Source organism: Cyprinus carpio, chromosome B3 (genome assembly GCF_018340385.1).
Source record: "Cyprinus carpio isolate SPL01 chromosome B3, ASM1834038v1, whole genome shotgun sequence".
NCBI lineage: Eukaryota > Metazoa > Chordata > Actinopteri > Cypriniformes > Cyprinidae > Cyprinus > Cyprinus carpio.
The window spans coordinates 9,524,275-9,547,579 of record NC_056599.1 but is presented as its reverse complement, the minus strand read 5'-3'; the positions used below and the strand labels follow the sequence as shown (position 1 = coordinate 9,547,579).

General features: G+C 34.3%; 1 protein-coding gene across 1 annotated transcript; it reads left to right on the top strand.

Annotated features, from left to right (window-relative positions):
- Nucleotides 1-1,089: 1,089 nt before the first annotated feature.
- Nucleotides 1,090-22,190, top strand: LOC109057490 (zinc phosphodiesterase ELAC protein 2-like). Its single transcript, XM_042719554.1, has 24 exons — nt 1,090-1,499; nt 2,669-2,719; nt 2,863-2,933; nt 3,125-3,189; nt 3,325-3,382; nt 4,023-4,091; nt 4,240-4,380; nt 5,195-5,253; nt 5,355-5,413; nt 7,972-8,044; nt 8,156-8,268; nt 8,346-8,444; nt 8,524-8,662; nt 9,637-9,722; nt 11,649-11,770; nt 12,162-12,252; nt 12,904-13,042; nt 14,157-14,195; nt 14,287-14,396; nt 14,531-14,630; nt 15,170-15,290; nt 16,928-17,006; nt 20,065-20,209; nt 21,501-22,190. The coding sequence occupies exons 1-24, from the start codon at nt 1,255-1,257 to the stop codon at nt 21,711-21,713; spliced, it is 2,487 nt and encodes an 828-aa protein (XP_042575488.1). The 5' UTR covers nt 1,090-1,254; the 3' UTR covers nt 21,714-22,190.
- Nucleotides 22,191-23,305: the final 1,115 nt, after the last annotated feature.

The following is a 23,305-nucleotide window of genomic DNA, read 5'->3' as shown; positions in this document are numbered from 1 at the left end:
GACTTTATTTACTATTAATATGAATAATTTACAACTTAATTATTTTGTTTTATAATTTGATTCTTCAGATTTATATTACAGATCTTTATTTTTTTAATTATTATAATGTAATATACATAAATTATTAAATAATTATAATGTTAATATAAGCAATATTTATATTGTTTTAATTGTTTATAATATTACAGATTTTTAATGCATAATTTCATTAATATTTTGAATCAAAAATAGGCTATTTAATGTATTTTGATGTATTTTAATATAATGCAGTTCTTTTGTTTTATAATTTAATTCTTCAATTTTATAATAACAGATTTTTTAATTAGATCTTTATTTGTTATTATTTGTTATGTATGTAATATAAATAATTGTTAAAACATGGTATTATTAAAAAAAACAATGGTGATAATATGAATACTATTTTTACTTCATAAAATTTAATTTAATAAAAGTACAGATTGTTTAAAATTTATAATTTAGTTTACACTGTTTTGGATCAAAAATACATAATTTTAATGATTAAAAAAATATATTTTTCTTTGATACACAAATAGCTTTTTTTCTCCTCCAGAGGGCACAAAAATACATAATTTTAATGATTAAAAAAATATATTTTTCTCGTTTTTTAATAAATAATTTTTTTTTTTTTTTTTACTGCAGAGAATTGCCCACTTTAACGTATCAAATTTAATTAAAAAGCCGAACTGATAAGTCAAATACAAATGAGAAAGCACTACAGCAGTGACCATTAAACGATCGTTTACAAATCATTTCCCAGCAACCGCGAACGACTGTGGTTGGTCCATTCTGACCAGCGCTGAGAAAAGTAACAGATGCAGATGACAGCGCTGTCAATTACATGTTACTTTTCTCAGCGCTAGTCAGAATGGACCAACCACAGTCGATTGAATCGAACTGAACTAATTTGGGATTGCTGATTTCACATCTGAACGAGCACACTGGTGAACTTTAATAGACATTTAATTAAAAATACAAAATGTGTAATAGAGCCATACAACCATTTTAACGTAGTATATCTAACTGTTAATATTTATGCGCCATTCTTGCTATTTCTATTTCCACGTGCGTCATGCGTCATCACCATGCGTCGGAAGCGCGTCCTGCATCAATACATGTGAGTCCTCCAAACAGCTGTTCTCTACAGAAACTAACCGGCTAGCGGCTGTGATATTTGTGTTTATCGAGCAGAAGTCGCGGTGACAAGCCGCTCCTCGTAGCCGCTGCGCGTTGATTATGCTCGCGCGTCTCTGCGCACTCAGAGCGTGTAAAGAGCCTGCGCTGCAGGGATCCGTCAGACTGATGCAGACTCAGTCCTCCAGGAAGAGCAGAGCTGTCAGAGACACCCTGCGCCATGTGAAGATGAAGGAGAGCCGCAGGCAGGGCGAGCTGCACGGGCCCTCCACCGTCTATGTGCAGGTGCTGGGCGCCGGGAGCCGAGACAACGGAGCCTCGCTGTATGTCTTCTCTGAGTATAACAGGTGCGCACTGACCCTCACTCAGTATCACAGTGACATCTGTGATATATATTACACTTTATTACAGCCTCCACCCATAATCACGATCAGGTTTTATGCGTTTGTTGTTTACGTTGTTTAAGTTGTGTAGATGTGTTTTGATTTATGTGACATGTCAACTTATTTAAACTAATTCATAATGATAATTACTTAATAATAATAAATCATGTCAACTTATTTAAACTAATTCTAATGATAATTACTTAATAATAATAAATGTTATGTAAATATTCGTAGTAAGACTAATAATTTTAAATATATATACATAAAAGTTTTTGTTCACAAAATATATATATGTGTGTGTGTGCTGCGTATATTTATTATGTATTTATTATGTAATCACTGAACATCTAAGCAGTGTATATAATTTTTGGTGAATTGTTAATGAATAAATAATTGAGTAAATTGATTATGCAGTGTTACTCATAAATAAACAAATATAGAACGTTAAATGTTTAATAATAATAATAATTAATAATAACAATAATAGTAATAATGCTGTATAAAATTAATAATAGTGCAAATATGATCACATTATGTAATGCTTTTTAACAAATCAGTACTTTATAAACAGATATGCATTATTTGCTTTATGTAAAATATAAAGTTTATATACTTTATGTACTTTCATACAAATAAACAAACTCATAAACATATGATTTAAAATGTACAGTGATACTTCAAAATAATTTACTGCTAAACTTTATATGATATAATAATGCGAGTACATTAGTTGAGGAATGATTTTAAAGGTTTTTACAAAATCTCAGTGCTAGCTAGTGGCTTTAATTATATATCATCAAATTTATTTGATTATTATTTTACTTTATTTGAGTTTATAAAATCACTTACTACGTCTTTCATTTAAAAACAAAATGTTTGTACAAATTCCCATTGTAAGATTAAGAGATCAGTAATGAAAGATCACAATAAAATGCATGAAATTCTTGATTCATACATTTATCTGTCTTTGCTAAAAGCATCTGTTTAATGAATATATACATGTTTTCTGTATTTTCACTTCCTGTCCTATCTTAATATGCATGAACCACTGTCTGTCTTAGCAGTATATAATGTTTGTTGATGAAAGTGCTTCTACAGTGTTATTAATAAAGCGTGTCTTTCGTATGCAGGTATCTGTTTAACTGTGGTGAAGGAACACAGAGACTGATGCAGGAGCACAAGTAAGAGATACACTAGCACTGTTTTACTCCTTGACATCTTATAAAGATCTGATCAGAGAGCAAAACAAGCATTTGGGAAATTGTGTGTGCAGATTAAACTGCAGATTGTAAAGTGTTTTTGTGTGTGTCCTGTTTGAATGCAGAATAAAAATTGCACGCTTGGACAACATCTTCCTCACCAGGATGAGCTGGGAGACGGTCGGTGGTTTATCAGGTCAGACTGGGACTTTATTCTGCTGAATTTGAAGCTTTTTCTGTACAAGTAATGCCTCTTCCATGGCTGCTTATGAAGCCGATTGAAAACCTTTCTGTCTGATTTGCACCTATTCACAGTCCATGTTTCCTCACATGATTAGAGACTCTGTTCACTGTGTGACGGCTTCGTTCGGTGTTTTGTGTGTGCAGGCATGATCCTGACCCTCAAAGACACTGGAGTCCCTCAGTGTGTCCTGTCAGGACCCCCGCAGCTGGTACTGTCTGTCAGCTTTACACATTTGCATTTAATGAAGATCTTTGTGTCTTTCTCACTACAAAACATCGAAGAGTTTGGGGTGTTTTGTTAATTTTCTTGCAGTGTTTCACTGAATTGTGTTTTGTTGTTTTAGGAGAAATATTTACAAGCCATTCGAGTGTTTTCAGGACAGCTGGAAGACATTAAACTTGGTAAAGCCCACCATTATACTCTTATACTGATTACATGCAGTGCTGTTATTGTTTACTAAAACATTTACTATAAATCATTTTTGTTAATTGTAATAAATCTGAAATAAATGAGATACCATATATTAGATGAAAAACATAAACTAAGCAAACTTAAGCTAACAGTAACACTAAACCTTAACTCAACTCAACTAAACTTAAATAAGCTAAATTAAACTTACTTGATATATTTTTGATTTTTGGGTGAACTATCCCAACTTAATTTAAATTAAACTTAACTTAGTTTAAATGAAACTTAACTGAACTTGACTAAAATTAACTCAACTTAAATTAAACAATTCAACTTCATTTAAATTAAACTTAACTTCATTTAAATTGAACAACTTAACTCAGCTTAACTTAATATAACCGTAGCTCAGCTAAACTTAACTGAACTTATATTTAACTAATATATAAACTTATATTAAAAATAAAAAGCACATAACCCCCCCCCAAAAAAAAACCCTGAATAAAATTAAAAATATAAAATAAAAATACTATCAAAATAAATGATTTATGAAAAAGTTCATATTTAAATGCTCTAATAGTGTATAAATAATATTAAAGTATCAGTGATTGACTCTGTTTGTTTTTATTTCTGCAGCTGTCAGACCGTATACAGAACCTCAATATAAAGACGAAACGATGACCGTCAGTCAAGTTCCTCTCTTCTGTGAGTGTCACCTCGTTTTTTTCACTGTTCCCTGCCATAAACGTTTAAAAACATTGACATAAAGGATGTAGGGTGTATTTGCTTTGAGAACATGCTGTATTTGTGTGGTTTTTTACCACTGCTCTCAACTATGAATGTTAAAAACCAGCTGAGCGTAAGGCTGAGGCCGGCAGCCGTTCTCCAGGCTCTGGACGCAGCAGCAGTCCTGACAGCAGTCAGAAGGGGGCGCTCAGGACACTGGACGATCTCGAGGAGAGTCAGGGTCACACCGCCAGCAGAAGATCAGCCCAGTCCAGGCCAGACAACACACACATATGACACTCCTGGGTCTATACCACCAAAGAAATGATTTGAAATCACAAACTGTGTAATTTAAAAAGGGGAAATGTGACAAATTTTTACATTTATTTAATGTATATATTTTATTTAAATATATTTATTACTTATTTTATTTGTTGGGAAATGTGAACATAAAAAAATTCTACTATTTATTTAATGTATATATTTTATTTAAATATATTCATTACTTATTTTATTTGTTATTATTAAATAACATAAATAATTTGTACTATTTAAATAAAATATTTTAATAATGATAAGTCAAATAATTGTGTTACAGTTAATTTTAAATATAGATATATTAATTACAATAAAAATCTTTTCATTTATTCCATTATATTGTCCAAATAAAAAATAAATAAATAAATAAATTAAATAATAATTGTTGCATTTGAATTACATAGTTTTTTTTTTCAGTATGAATTTTATTTTGTCCATTATATTATGCTATTATATTTTGTCTTTATTAAATGATATATATTTTTTTTAATTTACTTCACATTTACACAAACATTTTGAAATACATGTTTTTTTGTTGTAAGTCTATTATGTTTTGCCCATAATAAAATTAATAATAATAAAATTAAAATAATGATTTTTATTGCATTTGAACTAGACGGTTTGATACAAATTAAAAATATTGAGTAATTTATTTTTTAATTGATTTTTTGTTGTTGAGTCAAATAATAAATAATTGGTTTTTATATATTTATTTTATTGATAAATAATTGATTTTAACTTTATTTTTCTTTTTTTCCTCTCCACAGAAGGCAAAGAAAAGATTACTAGAGATTGGTCTCTCGTGGTGGCTTACGTGTGTAAGGTGAGCAGAAACCATCTGAATGTGACACTTTTCTCTTGTCTTTTCACCTTTTAAGATCACATGGTCCTCAAAAGCATATTTTCTATCTAATATTTCTTCAGTTGCATTCAAAGAAAGGGAACTTCATGGCACTGAAAGCTAAAGAGATGGGCCTGCCGGTGTAAGTGTCTGATATCTGATCGTTTCAAGACTGAACTATAACACACAAACACATGGGTTAGAGCATCACTTCTGTTCTCTGCTTTATCTGTAGAGGAACAGCAGCCCATTGGGCCCCATAATCGAAGCTCTGAAAGCTGGAAAAACTGTGACGCATGTGATGGAAAAGAGGTGACCGAAAGTTGATTTTTCAGTTCTGTGCTGCAGAATACATGTATAGTGTTAATCTGAAGAGTGTAAGATCTGCCGGTTGCCCAGCTCACCGTGCAGCGTGTGTTTCAGATCCGACCCGAGGAGCTGTGCACTCCGGCTGATCCCCGGACCTGTTTTTCATAGTCGTCGACTGTCCCCTCAGAGGACTTCATACAGCCGCCGCTCTGCACCAATCACGTCTTCCAAAGGTGAGCAGATGTTTTCCTGTAGAGAAACCCGGCCTGTTTTCCTCTCTTTCTCATATATCTCCTCCTTTGTGATGTGTGCAGGTATCAGACGGGCGGATCGGAGGTTTCTTTGCTGCGGCTCTCGTGGTTCACATGACGCCTGAATCAGTGCTGGACACGGATCAGTACAAGAGCTGGATGGAGAGGTACAGCGATCTTCACACAGATGACGGAGCTCTGTGTGAGTGTCTGTTGTCTTGTTTGTGCACACGTGTGTGTGATGCAGCTGTCAGGTCACTGTGTTGAGCCAAGCAGCACTCAACTTAATTTAAATTTAAACTTAACTTAGGTTAAATGAAACTTAACTGAACTTGACTAAAATTAACTCAACTTAAATTAAACAATTCAACTTCATTTAAATTAAACTTAACTTCATTTAAATTAAACAACTTAACTCAGCTTAACTTAATATAACGTAGCTCAGCTAAACTTAACTGAACTTATATTTAACTAATATATAAACTTATATTAAAAATAAAAAGCACATAACCCCCCCCCAAAAAAAAACCCTGAATAAAATTAAAAATATAAAATAAAAATACTATCAAAATAAAAGCTGTCTGAAAAAGTTCATATTTAAATGCTCTAATAGTGTATAAATAATATTAAAGTATCAGTGATTGACTCTGTTTGTTTTTATTTCTGCAGCTGTCAGACCGTATACAGAACCTCAATATAAAGACGAAACGATGACCGTCAGTCAAGTTCCTCTCTTCTGTGAGTGTCACCTCGTTTTTTTCACTGTTCCCTGCCATAAACGTTTAAAAACATTGACATAAAGGATGTAGGGTGTATTTTCTTTGAGAACATGCTGTATTTGTGTGGTTTTTACACTGCTCTCAACTATGAATGTTAAAAACCAGCTGAGCGTAAGGCTGAGGCCGGCAGCCGTTCTCCAGGCTCTGGACGCAGCAGCAGTCCTGACAGCAGTCAGAAGGGGGCGCTCAGGACACTGGACGATCTCGAGGAGAGTCAGGGTCACACCGCCAGCAGAAGATCAGCCAGTCCAGGCCAGACAGCACACACACATGACACTGCTGGGTCTATACCACCAAAGAAATGATTTGAAATCACAAACTGTGTAATTTAAAAGGGAAATGTGACAAATTTTTACATTTATTTAATGTATATATTTTATTTAAATATATTTATTACTTATTTTATTTGTTATTATTAAATAACATAAAAAAATTCTACTATTTATTTAATGTATATATTTTATTTAAATATATTTATTACTTATTTTATTTGTTTTACTATTATATAAAATATTTTAATAATGATAAGTCAAATAATTTTGTTACAATTAATTAAAAAATATAGATATATTAATTACAATAAAAATCTTTTCATTTATTCCATTATATTGTCCAAATAAAAAATAAATAAATAAATAAATTAAATAATAATTGTTGCATTTGAATTACATAGTTTTTTTCAGTATGAATTTTATTTTGTCCATTATATTATGCTATTATATTTTGTCTTATTAAAATGATATATATATTTTTTAAATTTACTTCACATTTACACAAACATTTGAAATACATGTTTTTTTGTTAATCAATTAAAAAAAATACTTTGTCTATTATATTAATTAAGTTTTGCCCATAATAAAATTAATAATAATAAAATTAAAATAATGATTTTTATTGCATTTGAACTAGATAGTTTGATACAAATTGAGTCAAATAATAAATAATTGCTTTTTAACTCCATATTTTGTTGATAAAAAAAAAATGGAAAGTCTATATTTCAGCAAACCTTTGCACTTAAATTGCACTTTATTCATGTTCATGTTTTTGCACTTTAAGAGAAGAAGAGGCAGAACTAATTTATTTTCTCGTGGTGGCTTACGTGTGTAAGGTGAGCAGAAACCATCTGAATGTGACACTTTTCTCTTGTCTTTTCACCTTTTAAGATCACATGGTCCTCAAAAGCATATTTTCTATCTAATATTTCTTCAGTTGCATTCAAAGAAAGGGAACTTCATGGCACTGAAAGCTAAAGAGATGGGCCTGCCGGTGTAAGTGTCTGATATCTGATCGTTTCAAGACTGAACTATAACACACAAACACATGGGTTAGAGCATCACTTCTGTTCTCTGCTTTATCTGTAGAGGAACAGCAGCCATTGGGCCCATAATCGAAGCTCTGAAAGCTGGAAAAACTGTGACGCATGATGGAAAAGAGGTGACCGAAAGTTGATTTTTCAGTTCTGTGCTGCAGAATACATGTATAGTGTTAATCTGAAGAGTGTAAGATCTGCCGGTTGCCCAGCTCACCGTGCAGCGTGTGTTTCAGATCCGACCCGAGGAGCTGTGCACTCCGGCTGATCCCGGACCTGTTTTCATAGTCGTCGACTGTCCCTCAGAGGACTTCATACAGCCGCTCTGCACCAATCACGTCTTCCAAAGGTGAGCAGATGTTTCCCGTAGAGAAACCCGGCCTGTTTTCTCTCTTCTCTATATATCTCCTGGTGTGATGTGTGCAGGTATCAGACGGGCGGATCGGAGGATTCTGCGGCTCTCGTGGTTCACATGACGCCTGAGTCAGTGCTGGACACGGAGGAGTACAAGAGCTGGATGGAGAGGTACAGCGATCTCACACAGATCTGATCGTGAGCTCTGTGTGTGTTTGTGTGTGTGTGTGATGCATCTGTCGTGTCTCAGGTTTCCCAGCAGCACTGAGCATCTGGTGATGAACGAGCAGACGTTCACGCCTCACAACACCCGCAGTCACAAACTCCAGACGCAGCTCAACCTCATCCATCCTGAGATCTTCCCTCCGCTCAGACTCTACAAGACCAAAGTACGGCACCACTCACTCATGCCACTTTTGTTTATTTAAGGTTTCTTTAACTATTACAGTTTTGCTCATTTAATTCCATATTGTATGCTAATTTAATATGAAATAGTGTCTGTCACAGTTCAATTTAGACCATTGCTATTTAAATTTTTTTTTACATTTTTTTTAATGTTTGTGTTTCTGATTTATTAGTTTCATTGATTATTATTATTTTTTTTATTGTTATTTTTTTTATTATTTTGGGGATTTTAATTTGATTTTTTTTGTTTTTGATTTAAGAGTTATGTTTTAGGTCATTTTTCATTTTGCTTTTAGCCATTTCCAGTAGGAACTTATCAGTTTTATTTATTGTTTGTCATTTATTCTCATTAATTTATTTCAGTATTACATTTTTTTTTTTTTTTTTTTTGTCTAATTTAACATTTTTTCCAATGTATTAATTTGATGATTTCTTATTTAATTCCATATTTAATGCATTTTTTTTTTTTACATTTTATTTAATATGACATAGTCTCTGTTACAGTTTGATTTAGATTTTAACCAGTTATGCCAGTTGGGACATTTTTAAATTATTTATTATTTATCAAATTTATAATTTTTTTATGCTCGTCATTTTTCATGTTTTTTATTATTACTTCTTTTCTAATTTTATTGTTTTTTTTATTTTATTTCTATATTTATTTTTTTTTTATTTTCATTGTTTTTTTTTTTTTAATTATTTTCTTTTTTATTTATTTTTTCTGTTGTTATTTAATTTCATATTTATTTATATATATTTTATGCTTATCTTAATGTATTGATTTTTGTTCTGATTAATGAAATTACAATATATAATAAAAAAAAAAAAATTTATTTATATTATAAGTTGATCTCTTCTAAATTAATTTCATATTTATTTATATATATTAATTTTTTCTTCTTTTTTTTTCTAGTTGAATTAACTGTTAAAAGTGTTTTTAATTTTTTTTTTGTTGTAGGAGCCTGCGGCTTCTCTCCATGTTCCTAACGTCAGAGCCGAGTGTCTGATGAAGTTTCAGCTTCGGCCCAAACTGGAGTGGCAAAGGTCAGTTCAGGTCAACAGTGTGTCACAGACGCTGTGAATGAGTCCAAGATTAATTGACAGTTTGATTGTGGCCCTCATTTACCAGAAATACACAAGCTTGTTGTGTAGAGGTCGACCGATATGGGTTTTTTCACTGTCCGAGGCCGATACCTCGGTGTGTCTGCATTATTTTTCTAATAATTCAATGGCCCGGAGTCAATTATTCTACTTATACTACGGTTACCACACCTCAAGACATCGATCAGATGATATATTTAAAGGGATTTCGTCCGGTTTTTGTACTTGTACTGGTTATTGTGAGTAGGACTATTTCTTCCACGTCTCATCCATGCCTCTTTTGCTAGTACCAAAACTTCGTTTTAAACTGGTAACGGAGGCTTGAGACGTGATAGTATTCTAATGCAGTTATTAATGAAGTTATTAGAAAGAGAGCGAGAGCGACAGGAGAGACACGAGAGAGAGAGAGAGAGAGAGAGAGTGTGGATTAGGCTAATGTACCTCTGTGCATCTAAAACAGCAGCAGTTATTACATCGCTAGTGAGAAATGTCGTGTAGCTTTAATTTGCTACACTATATCAACTGATAAAATCGTCAGGGCAGTGCTGACGACACCTTTTGTGCAAACTGCGTGACCTTTATTATAGTTTTACTATTTGAAGTGATATGGACTGTAATGCGGTCAAGAGAACTGCTGGAAGTACGTTCGCCGTGCGTTTCCCAGAAAATAATTGCACACCTCAGAACGTTCGTCAGCCAATCAGATTCAAGCATTGAACGGCCACGTAGTTATAAAAGTAATAATACATGGCTCAAAACTTAAGCACCTTCTCAAAACAGTTTCTGAAGCATGCTTTTTGTTTGTTTACTGACACACACCAGTGTTTCCCACAGACTTGTAAATGCAAATTCATTCTCTGCCAGCAGGAGGCGCTTTTGGAGCAGGAGATATATAGTGGTTTCCCCGGAAACGGCTGTAATCAAATCAGCACTCACAAATGCTACTTTATCAGGCATTACAGGAAAGACGAAATGAAAATGACATTCAAGCTTTTCTGAAGACGGTTGGTTCTTTTCAAAGATACAGTCACATAAAAACACCCGTGCTGCGTTTTATTTTTGAAACATGCATTGCTCAGTTTATTCAACAGTATAACCCTTTTGGAAAATCTATCTATGGCGGTCAGTTTTGAGCCGTCACAAATAAACTCAATGTATAGGAAACTGGACACTGCTATGAGTCAAATAGCCATAGTGATAACAAAAATAAAAGATTTCACACATATTACACAGCCTGCTGCTCATAACTGCTTAAGAGTGCGCGTCGCCACGAGCGATGACATCATGGAGGATATCGTCAGATGTACACACAAAATTCATGAAGAAAATTAATGTGCACGTTATAATCAGCACAGAAGTTTCATCAATTGAACGTGTTTCTACTTTCACATGCAAATGACTTGTTGCACTTATGAATATGATACCTTTCCGGCATCAAATTCTAGTAGGGTAAAACGTAATTTACACTTTCGAAATGGGCTGTTTTGCCCTGCCATTAGCTGAAGCAGTTCTGAGGTGTGTGAACAAGCCTCTGCTGCAGAGTGTGAGCTGCTCCGTCTCTCACGCAGCCTCCGAGGGAGCTCCGCAACAACGATTTGCTGCCCGCCGGTGCGCCTGCCTATAAATCGGCCTAATTTGCAGCACAATCGGCGATGCCGAATAATTAAAAAATGCCAAAAATCGTCCGATTAATTGGCCGACCTCTATTGTTGTGTAAGCTAATAGTGTGAAACAAGGCAAAAATTGAGTTTGATTTTTTTTTTTTTTTTTTTTTTTTTTACAGCTTCAACAAACTAGTTCTTAGAAATGCCAGACTTGATCTTATTTGAGGAACTTTTCTTGTGTGCGTGTGCGTGTGTGTGTGTGTAGAGATGCCATCCCGTCCTGCGACTCTGAGGAGTTTGTGAAGGAAGCAGCCGAAGTGCCAAAGTTTTTAGAGGAAGTGGAGGAATGCAGGAAGTTCCAGGCGGCTGCGTCCATCTCCTCGTCTGGTGAGCTTTCTACCGAATCAGAGAGAGAGAGAGAGGGATGAAAGTATTGAATTAGAAGAACAGAAAGACAAGAACACATCCACAGCCTGACATTTAATTTCCTCCGAGTGAAACTTTCTTCACTTCTCACTTTCACTCTGTACTGTATCTGTCTCAGATGCCTCAGATCGAGGGTTATGTGTTTCTAAAGTGTGGAAAATTATGATAATGAAGGACCTCTGACTGTCTATATGAACTATAAAACCACTGAGCTCTTATAGAGGGTGTGTGGGCTGATTCTCTTCTGTTTCAGATGCTTATTTCAGATGTTTATCATGGTTTTATTTTTTTTAGTTAGTTTCAGATGTTTATCATGTTTTTAATTTGTTGTTCATTTTCTGTGCTGCTAAAGGTGAGAAGTTTCCTGAGATTGTGTTTTTGGGCACCGGCTCGTCTCTACCGATGAAGATCAGAAACGTCAGTGGAACTTTAGTGAACATCAGGTTCTGCCGATGAAGCAGAAACGTCAGTGGGACTTTAGTGAACATCAGGTAGTATTATATAGTAATGTTGAGTAATTTTAATTTTAATTAAATTTAATTTGAAGTGTTTTTTTTAAAACAGTGTTTTTGTTTGACAAATATTTACAAAAAATAATGGCGAGTGATATGTTGAATAGAAGAGTAAAACAGTATTTTCTTGTTTTTGTATTTCATTTTTTTTATATTGCTGAAAAAAAAAATCATATTTTGCAGTGTGTTGCAGTTTATAAAAACAAAAGCAATATCCATCATTCCAAGCATTATGGAGTTTTTACTGTGGTTGAGGGTGTTTTAGTCTCTCTGGTTCAGATTAGCAACAGAACACTTCCTGACTGTGTTAAAATCGCAGTAAGCCACAGTCTGTTGTGTTTGATTGCTGTAATATAATGTAGTAGACATGTAACGCTATGAACGTTTCTTATCACTATTATAAGGAACCTAAATTATCACAGTTGTTCCAATCACAGTAATCGAATACGGTTTCAATGATAATTAAAATATGAAACGGTAATACTAACCGTTGGGAATTTTATCATGAATTATGGTCAAACCGGTAATCGTTACATCCCTATAAAGGAGTGAAGTACACCTAAACATGTCTCTGTTCCTCAGCTCATCTCAGTCGCTGCTGTTGGATTGTGGCGAGGGAACTTTCGGCCAGTTGTGTCGCCATTACGGCAATGACGTGGACGAGGTCCTCTCCAGACTCTCCACCATCTTTGTGTCGCACCTTCACGCAGATCATCACACGGTAAGAGCCTTACAAACACGCCTGACAAGATGATGTGCAATGAGGTGATTCTACATGCAATAAACCAGTTTATGTGACTATAGATTATCCCAAATAAAGTTTAGTGTCATTAGGGCTGTGCAAAAAATCGAATGCGATTAGTAAAGGTGTAAAGTAAAGGTGCTCCTGTGATTAGTAGTATATCTCCAGCACGTGCGTTCAGATCAGGATTGCCAGGTTTTCAAAACAAAACCTGCCCAATTGCGTTTCGTTTCGATCAAAACTGGGCAGGGTTCAATCACATTTTCGCTTTCACGTTACTGGTTCCGTCGCTTCACAAACCCCAATATGAAAAACAACCACAATAACGTGATACTTAAGCCCCTAAAATCGCAAGGCGATTCTTTGTTTGAAAATTTTTGTAGCTTGTCCAAGGGACTACAGCTCTGTGTAGTAAACGCCGCTCCACCTGAACCAGTGTTGCCAAGTCTGCGGGGTTAAAACGTATATTTTAACCCCGGGATACAATTTTTTTGGTGGTTTTTAGTGGAAACTTGGTTGGATTTGTTGTGAAAACCTGGCAACCCTGATCTTAACACACGTGCTGGAGATATACTACTAATTACAGGAGCGTCTTTACTGATGAGATGCGCATGCCCTAAGTGTCATTATGCTAAAATACTTCATCACAGAAACCCATAATCAACCAGTCTGAATCATAGAGCTGTGTGATAAATCCTTAATAAAGCAATAAGCCCCAAGAAGCCGTGGTTTACAGTGAATTTATAACAGCTAAGGGGCACTGTTAGGCACGAAGCGGTTAGGTTATAGAACAAAATAAAACAGAGCAAATAAAGTGTAACGATAATAAAAACATTATTCTTCCGCCAAACAATGTAGTTCCTCAGAAACACTTGTGGTTCCAACAAATTAGTTGCCGAACAACACACAAATGTAAACAAAGGTGTACTGTATGTTTATAGTGTAATTTAAAACAGCTTCGAATGCGGCTCAACCAATCAGAATCAAGTACCAGAACTATTCGTTTTATAATAAATACTATTAAATAATAATCTAGAGTGTTGTTTCTTGCTCTGCTAACTGTTGATTGCTGTATGTTTTGTTGTTCACACAGGGCTTGATTCATTTATTACTGGAGCGACAGCGAGCTCTGGTATGCATATATCTATTTGTGTGTATGTTTTATTATTTCTTTAATATGCTTATGGATTATTTCATTGATTCTGGCGTCTTGTGTGATGCAGAACAGTCTAGGTAAAGCGTTCAGTCCTGTGTACCTGATCGCTCCTGTGCAGATCATGACGTGGTTGAACCAGTATCACGATCACTGCCAGCAGATCCTCAGCCAGATCAAGTACGAGAGAAAAATAACGTTGTATCTTTATTTATTTCTTTTTCTGTCATTCTGTGAGAACATATAATTCTTACAATTGAAAGTAAATTAAGTTGTCCCATGACACTTATAACTTTTGTTTGTAATCATTCCAGTATTATCCCATCAACGTTTTTCTGTGATGGCGCGGAGATCCCCAAAGTCAAGACCAAATCTTTCATTCAGGCTGTTCTGAAGAACAATGACCTGGTCAAGGTCTGTATGGACTGTGCAATTAATATATATTTTATGATGTGTGTGTATATATATATAGTATATATATATATATATATATATATATATATATATATATATATATATATAATATATATATATATATATACACATATATATATATATAATATTATTTTTGCTATCGTGCAGTATATATCTTGATATCTATTGCTCTGAAAGTATTTATTGTATTTTATCAACCATGCTTTCAACAAAAATTGTAAATTATAAAATGTTTAATGCAAAAAGTAACAAAAAAGTAACTTAATTTGATATTTTTGAAAAAGTTAACAAAAAAGTAACTTAATTTGATATTTTTATCAAATTTTCAAATTTTTTTAATATGTCATGATCATACTCACAAAGTATATTTTTATCTAATTGCAATAAAAAATTTAAATCTACGCAAGTCTTTAAATATCTGAAAGCAGACCCTTCAGATTACTGTCTGTCCGTAATGAATTGAGTGCATATAGTGATTTATAGCTACTGAATCCTCTCTTTCTGTCGTGATTGTGTAGTTTCAGACGTGTTTTGTTCGTCACTGTAAGAACGCGTTCGCCTGCAGTTTGACGCATCAGTCTGGCTGGCAGCTCGTGTTCTCTGGAGACACCATGCCCTGTGATGCTGTCGTTAATATGGGTAAAAACCACAGACACAAACACACTATGACCACTCATGCTTTTGTACACAGTTGAAAGGGTAAAACTGGCTAAAAATTCTTTCAAATGTTATAGTGTGTCTAGAACATAATGCACTGATTCTTTTAGGTTTGAGTTGAAATTATAATCAAAATATATTTTAATAAAAGCTGTTACACTTTTTTAAATAACTAACAAAATAACTAACATTACTTAACTACATTAGTTATTGTGAATTATAAATAAAAATACTTCCAAAGCATTTATTAATTTTTTATTTTTTTTTATTTATTAATTTCCGCATTTACTAATATTCTGTTAACATTTAGTATGCTATTAAAATCAAAAGAAATAAAAAGTTGTATCTGTTAATTTGAATGAATCCTAAATTAACATGAACTAACAATTTGAGTTTTTGTTTGTGTTAATAAATTCGATCTGAAATATAATATAAAAAAATGACAAATACAACAAAAAAATTAAAATAACAACTTACAATATTATTCAATATTCACAATATTCACAATATTAATTCAAATCTATAAGAGTATCTGAAGTGATACTAAAATAACACAAAATACTGTAAATTTAAAGTTTTGCTCATTGTTAGTTAAAACATTAACCAACGTTAACCAATAAGGCTTTAACTGGAAAGCTTCACCTAAATTATTTCTCATTATTTTGCAATAAATTTAATGAGAATTTTGCCTTGTCCCAATACCACACTTGCGTTCTTTGCACTTGACTCCTTGTATGGCGTATTTCCTGTAATTTGGGCCAAGTGTTCAAGGGAGGATGGGAGACCACAAGTGTGTGTGTAGAACTTAACACACTTAAAGTGTCGTAAAAATGCAAGTGTATACATAGCTTCATTTGTATTTTAAATACTTTGTATTAATCGACTTCTAAATGTCTGTTCAGTGGTCCCTATAACATGATACAATTGCAATTTGTGGTGCTTCTAATTAAGTGATGAAAAGCAGTTGCAAATGGTGTGCAAACACTCTCAAACTCACTTATTAATTTAAGACGCACAATTTCTTTCCATGCCGCAAGATTTACAGTTACATATTTTCAGTCTGAACTTTCAGACAAACCAAACGGCGTCTATTTCCACAGAGAGTTTTGCCTCAAAATATTCTGTCATTCAGAATCTGGTCATTAAAGGCCCATCAGTCCAGCAGGAAAGAGAGAGTCTGTAATTGCTCCTGAATCTCTATAGTGACTCGCGGATCGATACGAATGAAGCCTGCGTTTAAATGCTGCTTCCCGTCTTTATCAGCAAGGTAATCGATCACTCCAGCGCTGTTCTCCCAGTCACAGAAACCTCTTTAATGGCTCCTGAGGGAGTGCGGTGGTGATGGAGGGTATTCAGCCTGAACCGAGCTCCCCTCCCGAACGCCGGAGATGGTTCGGCCCGCTCGTCTCATTAGGAAAGGCTTTTGTCATCTCAGTTCTCCTGATGGATTTCTAGAGAGAAAAAATGGAGTGTGCGTTGGTGTGTGAATGTTTGTGTGTGTTTTACAATGGGGGGAAGAGGGAACAGCATGTCAGCTGTAATTTATCTGTGTGTGTGTGTGTGTGTGTGTGTGTGTGTGTGGTGGGGAGAGTTTAATTCATCTTTTGGTTTGCTCTCAGGCAAGAATGCAACACTTTTGATTCATGAAGCCACACTGGAGGACGGGATGGAAGAAGAGGCGTGCGAGAAGAGACACAGGTACATGAACACAGGGTCAATGACACTTCAGAGCTGCAGGGTCACAGCAAGTGTTTTTAATTAAGTTTCCTTGTAATGTTTGTCAACATCGCCTTTATTTGTACCGTGCTTTATGCTAAAGCAGTAAGCCCCGTGAAGCCGTGGTTTACAGTGAATATATAACATTGTTACAACCCCCTTAGCTGTTATAAATTCACTGTATAAATTCACAGGGCTTATTGCTTTTATAAAACGGTTATTCCATATACGAGTAAGGTTTCACAAAATAAAACAGAGCCAATAAAGTGCAATGATATTAATAATTATTCTTCTCCCAAACAATATAGTTCCTCAGAAATGGCTATGGTTCCAACAAAGTGGCTGCCGATCAACACACACGTAAACATGCTCAACCAATCAGAATCAAGGACCAGAACATTACATTTTATAAAATGAAGGTTGTTTCAAAGCAGCTTCACAGTATTTAATAGGAAAATAAAAGAATCAATGACGCAAACTTCAAAAATGAGGCACATTCAAATTTCTTAATAACTGTGAAGTTGATCAGTTATGAAACAAGTTCAATTCAGTGCTAAGCAGCTATACTGAAGACAACAGTGTCATTATTCTGCTTGAGTTAGTTCAATGCTGATTAAAATAAGTATCAATAGCTGGGTTTCCGTCACCATGCTTAATTTAAAATAAAAAAAGTTTTTATGCTCGCTTGAGGTGGTTTTTGAATTTTGCGAAAAAGGGTTAATGCGATTAATGGGAGATGGAAATGCATTTTGCGAATAAATTCCAAGCGCATAAAAAAGTCACGTGACTGCGCTATAAGATGGTAAATCCTGACTAACCAGCAGACCGATCTCATTCCACGGCATCTAAAATGTTGTTACGGACACTCGGAAATGCCCGAGCAAAGTCTGTCATCAAAGTATTTTCTGTATAATTACCTCCCCGAACTGTTAAACGACTGCGTTCCCAAACAGCAGCATCCACCTCCGAAAGAAATAATCACATTCATTGTGTTTCGTCTGCTCGTTCTGAGGTGCAAGTCATTTATTATATAGGAAAAATATTATATTCAGTAGCTTCTCCTACTTTTCTTAGTGATGTTTAGTGCCAGTTTATCAGGAAGTGGTGATTTGTTCTCTTTGAATCGTTGGATGGAAACGGTGCTTGTTCGTAAATGTTTTGTGCGATATTCCAATTTTACGCATAAGTTAAATTCGCAACTTTAGATGGAAACCTGGCTAAGGTTGCAAAATTTGTCAGTTATGTTTGTCAAGTTATGTTCTTTTCTGATCCATGTCCGTTCCATCAAATCGATAATATTGCTGATGTTTGTCAAGTTATGTTCTTTTCTGATCCATGTCCGTTCCATCCACTCGATAATATTTATTATTGTTGGTTTATTTTATTTTAATTTAAAATATTTTGTTTTAGTCTTTTGTACCAAATCTATTTTAATTGAGTTTTTCATGACCAGTTCTGACACTTGCAAATTTTGATTGCTCTTCATGTTTGCTGTCAGGTCCGAAGTTTTTAACTGGTCATCTTTCATAGTTCAAATGCCTCTTCATGTTTGCTGTCAGGTCTGAAGTTTTTAACTGGTCATCTTTCATAGCAGTCTCTTTTTTTTTGGCTGAAAATTCATTTCAGCAAAACATTCAGCTCTATGACCTCTAAAATTTGACACTCAAAATTTTTTTGCCATGTGTCTAGAATTTTGTGTTTTTTTTTTTTTTGTGTTTTTCATTTTGGATTATTCTTTAAAATTTGAGATTTAAAATTTGATATTAGAACTTTATTATCAGAAATAAATCATTTTTTATAATTAATTTTTTCTAGTTGATTTAAGTTTTTGTTCTAGTAGAAAGCAGTTATTTTGAAGGATTAGGGGTGACAATATCGGAAAATATCCATTGTCACGAGAGGTGCACGATATATTGCTCTCATCAGCGGTAAATTCCATCAGGTGCATGATTTCACATAGAGCAGCTGTTACTACACAGAGCCGTTGTTAACTGACAAGCTGCGCAAATCCAAGTTCATTATCAGCTTAGATTTGCACAGCTTGTCAGTTAACAACGGCTTTACTGACATGTTGCGCATTAATTATCGTCCGATATTTATCGTGCACCTCTAACTGTAATATTTCACAATATATAACAATTATTTTTTTTTTTTTTCAAATTAATGCAGCCTTGGTTAGCAGTAGAGACTTCTTTCAAAAAAAATCTTACGACCCCTGAACTTTTGAGCTGTAATTCACATATAAAATAAGTAATGTCGTTATTGCCTTTTCATTGTGGCACAATTTCCATCAACATCCTATGCAATGAATGCATTTCAGCATGAGCTCTCCTCCATAAATAATGCAATAGTTAATCAACCCCTCTTATCGGACAGCTCATGTCTTGAGTGAAGAGATTGTATTGGGCATTTGCGAACTAACAAAACAAACAAGAAGATAAAACCATCTTTTGATTTGAGAGCTACAAAATTCACCCTCAGTTGCAGGCAGAGGGAGAAAATTTTCTGCAATGAAAGTGGTCAGCTTTCCCAGTGGATAATGTGCTTCCTGATAGAGAACTCATTTAAAGTGGGCCTCTCTTGAAGTTGTGGGATTCTCCTCTTAGATGAGCATTGATTGGGTTTTTTGTCGTCTGCTGGAGTTCTGGAGCGCCGGGTCTATGAATGAACTGCTCCGTGTCTCACACTGCGGCCCTTTCCAATTTAAGAACTGAATAACGCTGAGAGCTTCTGAGCGAAATCGATTGGAGATTTTGTGGGGGATTCATTTGGGTTTCAGCGAGGAATTGATTGCCTGAGAGGGTGGAGAGCGTCTTCCAGATTGCTGAAGGGTCGGTTTAGCTTTATCAGCTGAAATTCACAAATGTACAGGTTTGTGTTGTAGGCTTTGTAGAAAACAGATCCTACTTCCGCCCTTGAACTTGAGAAACGGTTGAGGAAAACAGATTAATACTGCAGCACAGCATTCCTCGGTGTTCATGTTCAGCCTCAGGTTTAGGGTTTGTCAGTGATTTGTGTCTGAATCTGAAACTCTTTCCAGCACCACGTCTCAGGCTATCGGCATTGGGATGAAGATGAACGCGGAGTTCATCGTGTTGAATCACTTCAGTCAGAGGTACGCCAAGATCCCTCTCTTCAGCGACGACTTCAACGGCAAAGTGGGGATCTCCTTCGACCACATGAGGGTGAGGATATTGTCAAATAATAGAAAACTCACAACTAATTCTTCCTATCTATCTTAAATAAAAAATAGATCCTTTTGTACTTACTACTTCAGTTTCTTCATTACTTACATACTTTCACACTTCCTTAATTCATTCCTTAATATTTCCCTATTTACTTTCAGTTACACTTTATTTTAAGGTGTCCTTGTTACAGTGTAATTAAGTACTGTACTTATTAAGTAAGTACTGAGTAATATTAAACAACTAAGTGTACTTACTATATGGTTAGGATAAGGTTTTGGGTTATTTGCATGTTATTATGCATAGTTTATTGTTATTATAATAGTAAGTACATGTAACGTGTAACAAGGACACCTTAAGATAAAGTGTTACCTTACTTTCTCTGTTGCTTATATCCTTCTTTAGTTATCTCCTTATTTACGTACATCCTTAATGTTTTTTTACTTCTTTAATTACTTCCTACATTACTTCCATGCATCCTTTATTCCTTCCTATACTCCTCCATACATCCATCCTTAGTTATTTCCTTGCTTGCTTTTTCTCAGTAACTTCCTTCATTACTTGCATCCTTCTTTGCTTTCTTCCTTAGTTATTTCCTTTTTTACTTGCATAATTCTTACCTTCCTTATTTACTTCCTGCAATACTCTCATCCATCTTTTGTTCCTTCCTTATTTCCTTAGTTATTTTCCTCCTTCCTTCGTTAGTTATTTCCTTCCTTCCTTGTCATTTTTTGTCGCAGTTACTTCCTCCTTTACTTATATCCTTCCTTGCTTACTTCCTCCTTTAATTATTTCCTTATTTACTCCCATCCTTTTTTAACTTCCTTAGTTACTTCCTGAAGTACTTCCATCCTTTTTTCCTTCCTTTGAAAATGTCCTCCTTACTTCCACCCTTTGGATCCTTCTTTTCTCAGTTACTTCCTCTATTATATCCTTCCTTGCTTACATCTTTCTACCCTTCGTTATTTTCCTCCTTACTTGCTTCCTTAGTTACTTCCTCAATGACTTACATGTTTTGTTCCTGCTGTCCTTTCTTTCATACTTCCTTAGTTATGTTCCTCAGTTCCATCTGTTATTTCCTTTCTTAGTTATTTAATTCCTTACTTCCTACATTACGTTCTTACAGCCTTTCTTACTTAAATAATGCCGCATTTTAGTTCCTTTACTCCTTCCTTTTTTTCTTTTTCGTTCTTATTTTTTGTTGTTGCATTTTTTTTTTTTTTCTCCAAAAATTCTGTATGTATTTATAATCAAATGTGTAGTTTGATATGTTATTTTCTTGTGCTTACAGATCCGATTTGGAGATTTCCCGATATTGTTTGCAGAGGTGATTGAAGAGATGGAGGAGAGGAGAGAAAGGAGAGAGATGAAGAAGACCGCCGAGCCTCCATCTGACGGAGAGTCCGGAACGAGCCGACAACCTGATGAGACGAGCAAAGGTGCCAAGAGAGAGCAAGATGACCTCAACCAGGAAGCAGCCATCAAACGACTTAAGACAAACTGACGGGCAACCAATCAGGGTGAAGGTTAGATCAGCCCAACCAATCAGACGGCAGGCTGGGAAAAACTGAACCAATGGGTTATGATCTTAAAATATACATCACAAGGTTCATGTTGGGTAGAAGTCTGCAGAGTGGAAAAGGTGAGATTAAAGCAGCTGGAGATTAATCTGAGTTTCAAGCCAAATCTGAAATACAGTATTGGTTCCTGGCTGGGATCAGATCTGGAGTCAGTCCCGCTGCGATCGATTTGACTAAAGCTGCAGGTTTGACTAAAGTGATAGTGGGAAAGTACACTACCTTAAACCTTTGAATGTTTGCCATTTAAATTTCAGCCCTCCAGCCTCTTTAAACCTGAAACAGAAACATTTCAGCACTAAAGGAAGACGTTAGGTTTGGCATTTTCATTAGGGAGTGACGCAGAATATCAGTTTAGTTTGAATCAAGAAGTTTTTTTTTTTTTTTTTTTTTTTTTTTTTTTGAGTGAGTTGAGTGCAGTGTTTTGTGAAAAGAGCTTTTGTATTTTTGTGTGTGATATTTTTTTTTTTTTTTTTTATGTGGTTGATCAGCTTAGGCTTTTCTAATTATTTTAGGGAAATAAACATAAACCTGGATAACTGTTTGTCATTATTATAATTATTTTTAGTCCCCTTTGCCCAATTTTGTTAGCACTACCTGTGCAAACACTACTTTAATTATCTACAAAAAAAAAAAAATAAAAAAAAAAAAAAAAAAACATTTTATATATATATATATATATATATATATATATATATATATATATATATATATATATATATATATATTTTTTTTATGTAAGCTTTGTTTATGTTGTAATGTTTGTTACTTGTGTATTTTTTTTGTATAAATGTTTTTTATACTTTTTATTGTATATATATTTTGTTACTGCATTTGAAATATTGCATAAAATATTTTTTTATGCATTTATAATGCATATTGTTTGGTTTTGCATTAAAGCATATGAAATTAATGTTGGGCATGTGAATTATGCTTAAATAATAATCATCTTACAGCTACAGACCACTTGTTTATAGGAGATTTGAAATTGTGTATTGAACATGACACAGCTGACATTTCAAGTTTAAAATAGAGCTAAGAAAGGAAGGCTGAGGGAAAAAAAAAAGTGCTGTCAGTTGTAGAACGTTGATACAAAATGAATGAAAGTACCATCAGAGTAAAGATGTACTCTTTCACCACTGGGATGTTGGGGTGAACGTTAAAGTCAACATGAAATACTTTTTGCAATGCATTTTTACTTAGATAGTGTAACATATTTCAGGATGAGGGGGAATATTTGGTGAGAAAAAAAATTATAAATAGGTCGGGATTATACTTTTCACCATCCAGTCAATTCACAGTGCATATAAACTATGTATTATGAATTGAAAACATCAGCCAAAAAGTCATTTCAGAGGCAGAGTAAGTTATAAAAATTATGTTTGTAATAACATTAATTGATATATAATTAACAAGTAGGCATTAAATAAGAGCAAAAATGTTTGAGACAGATGCTTGGCCTTACGCTTTTGTTTAATTGTAACTGAAACGAGATGAAGACGGCATCATTTTTTTCTTC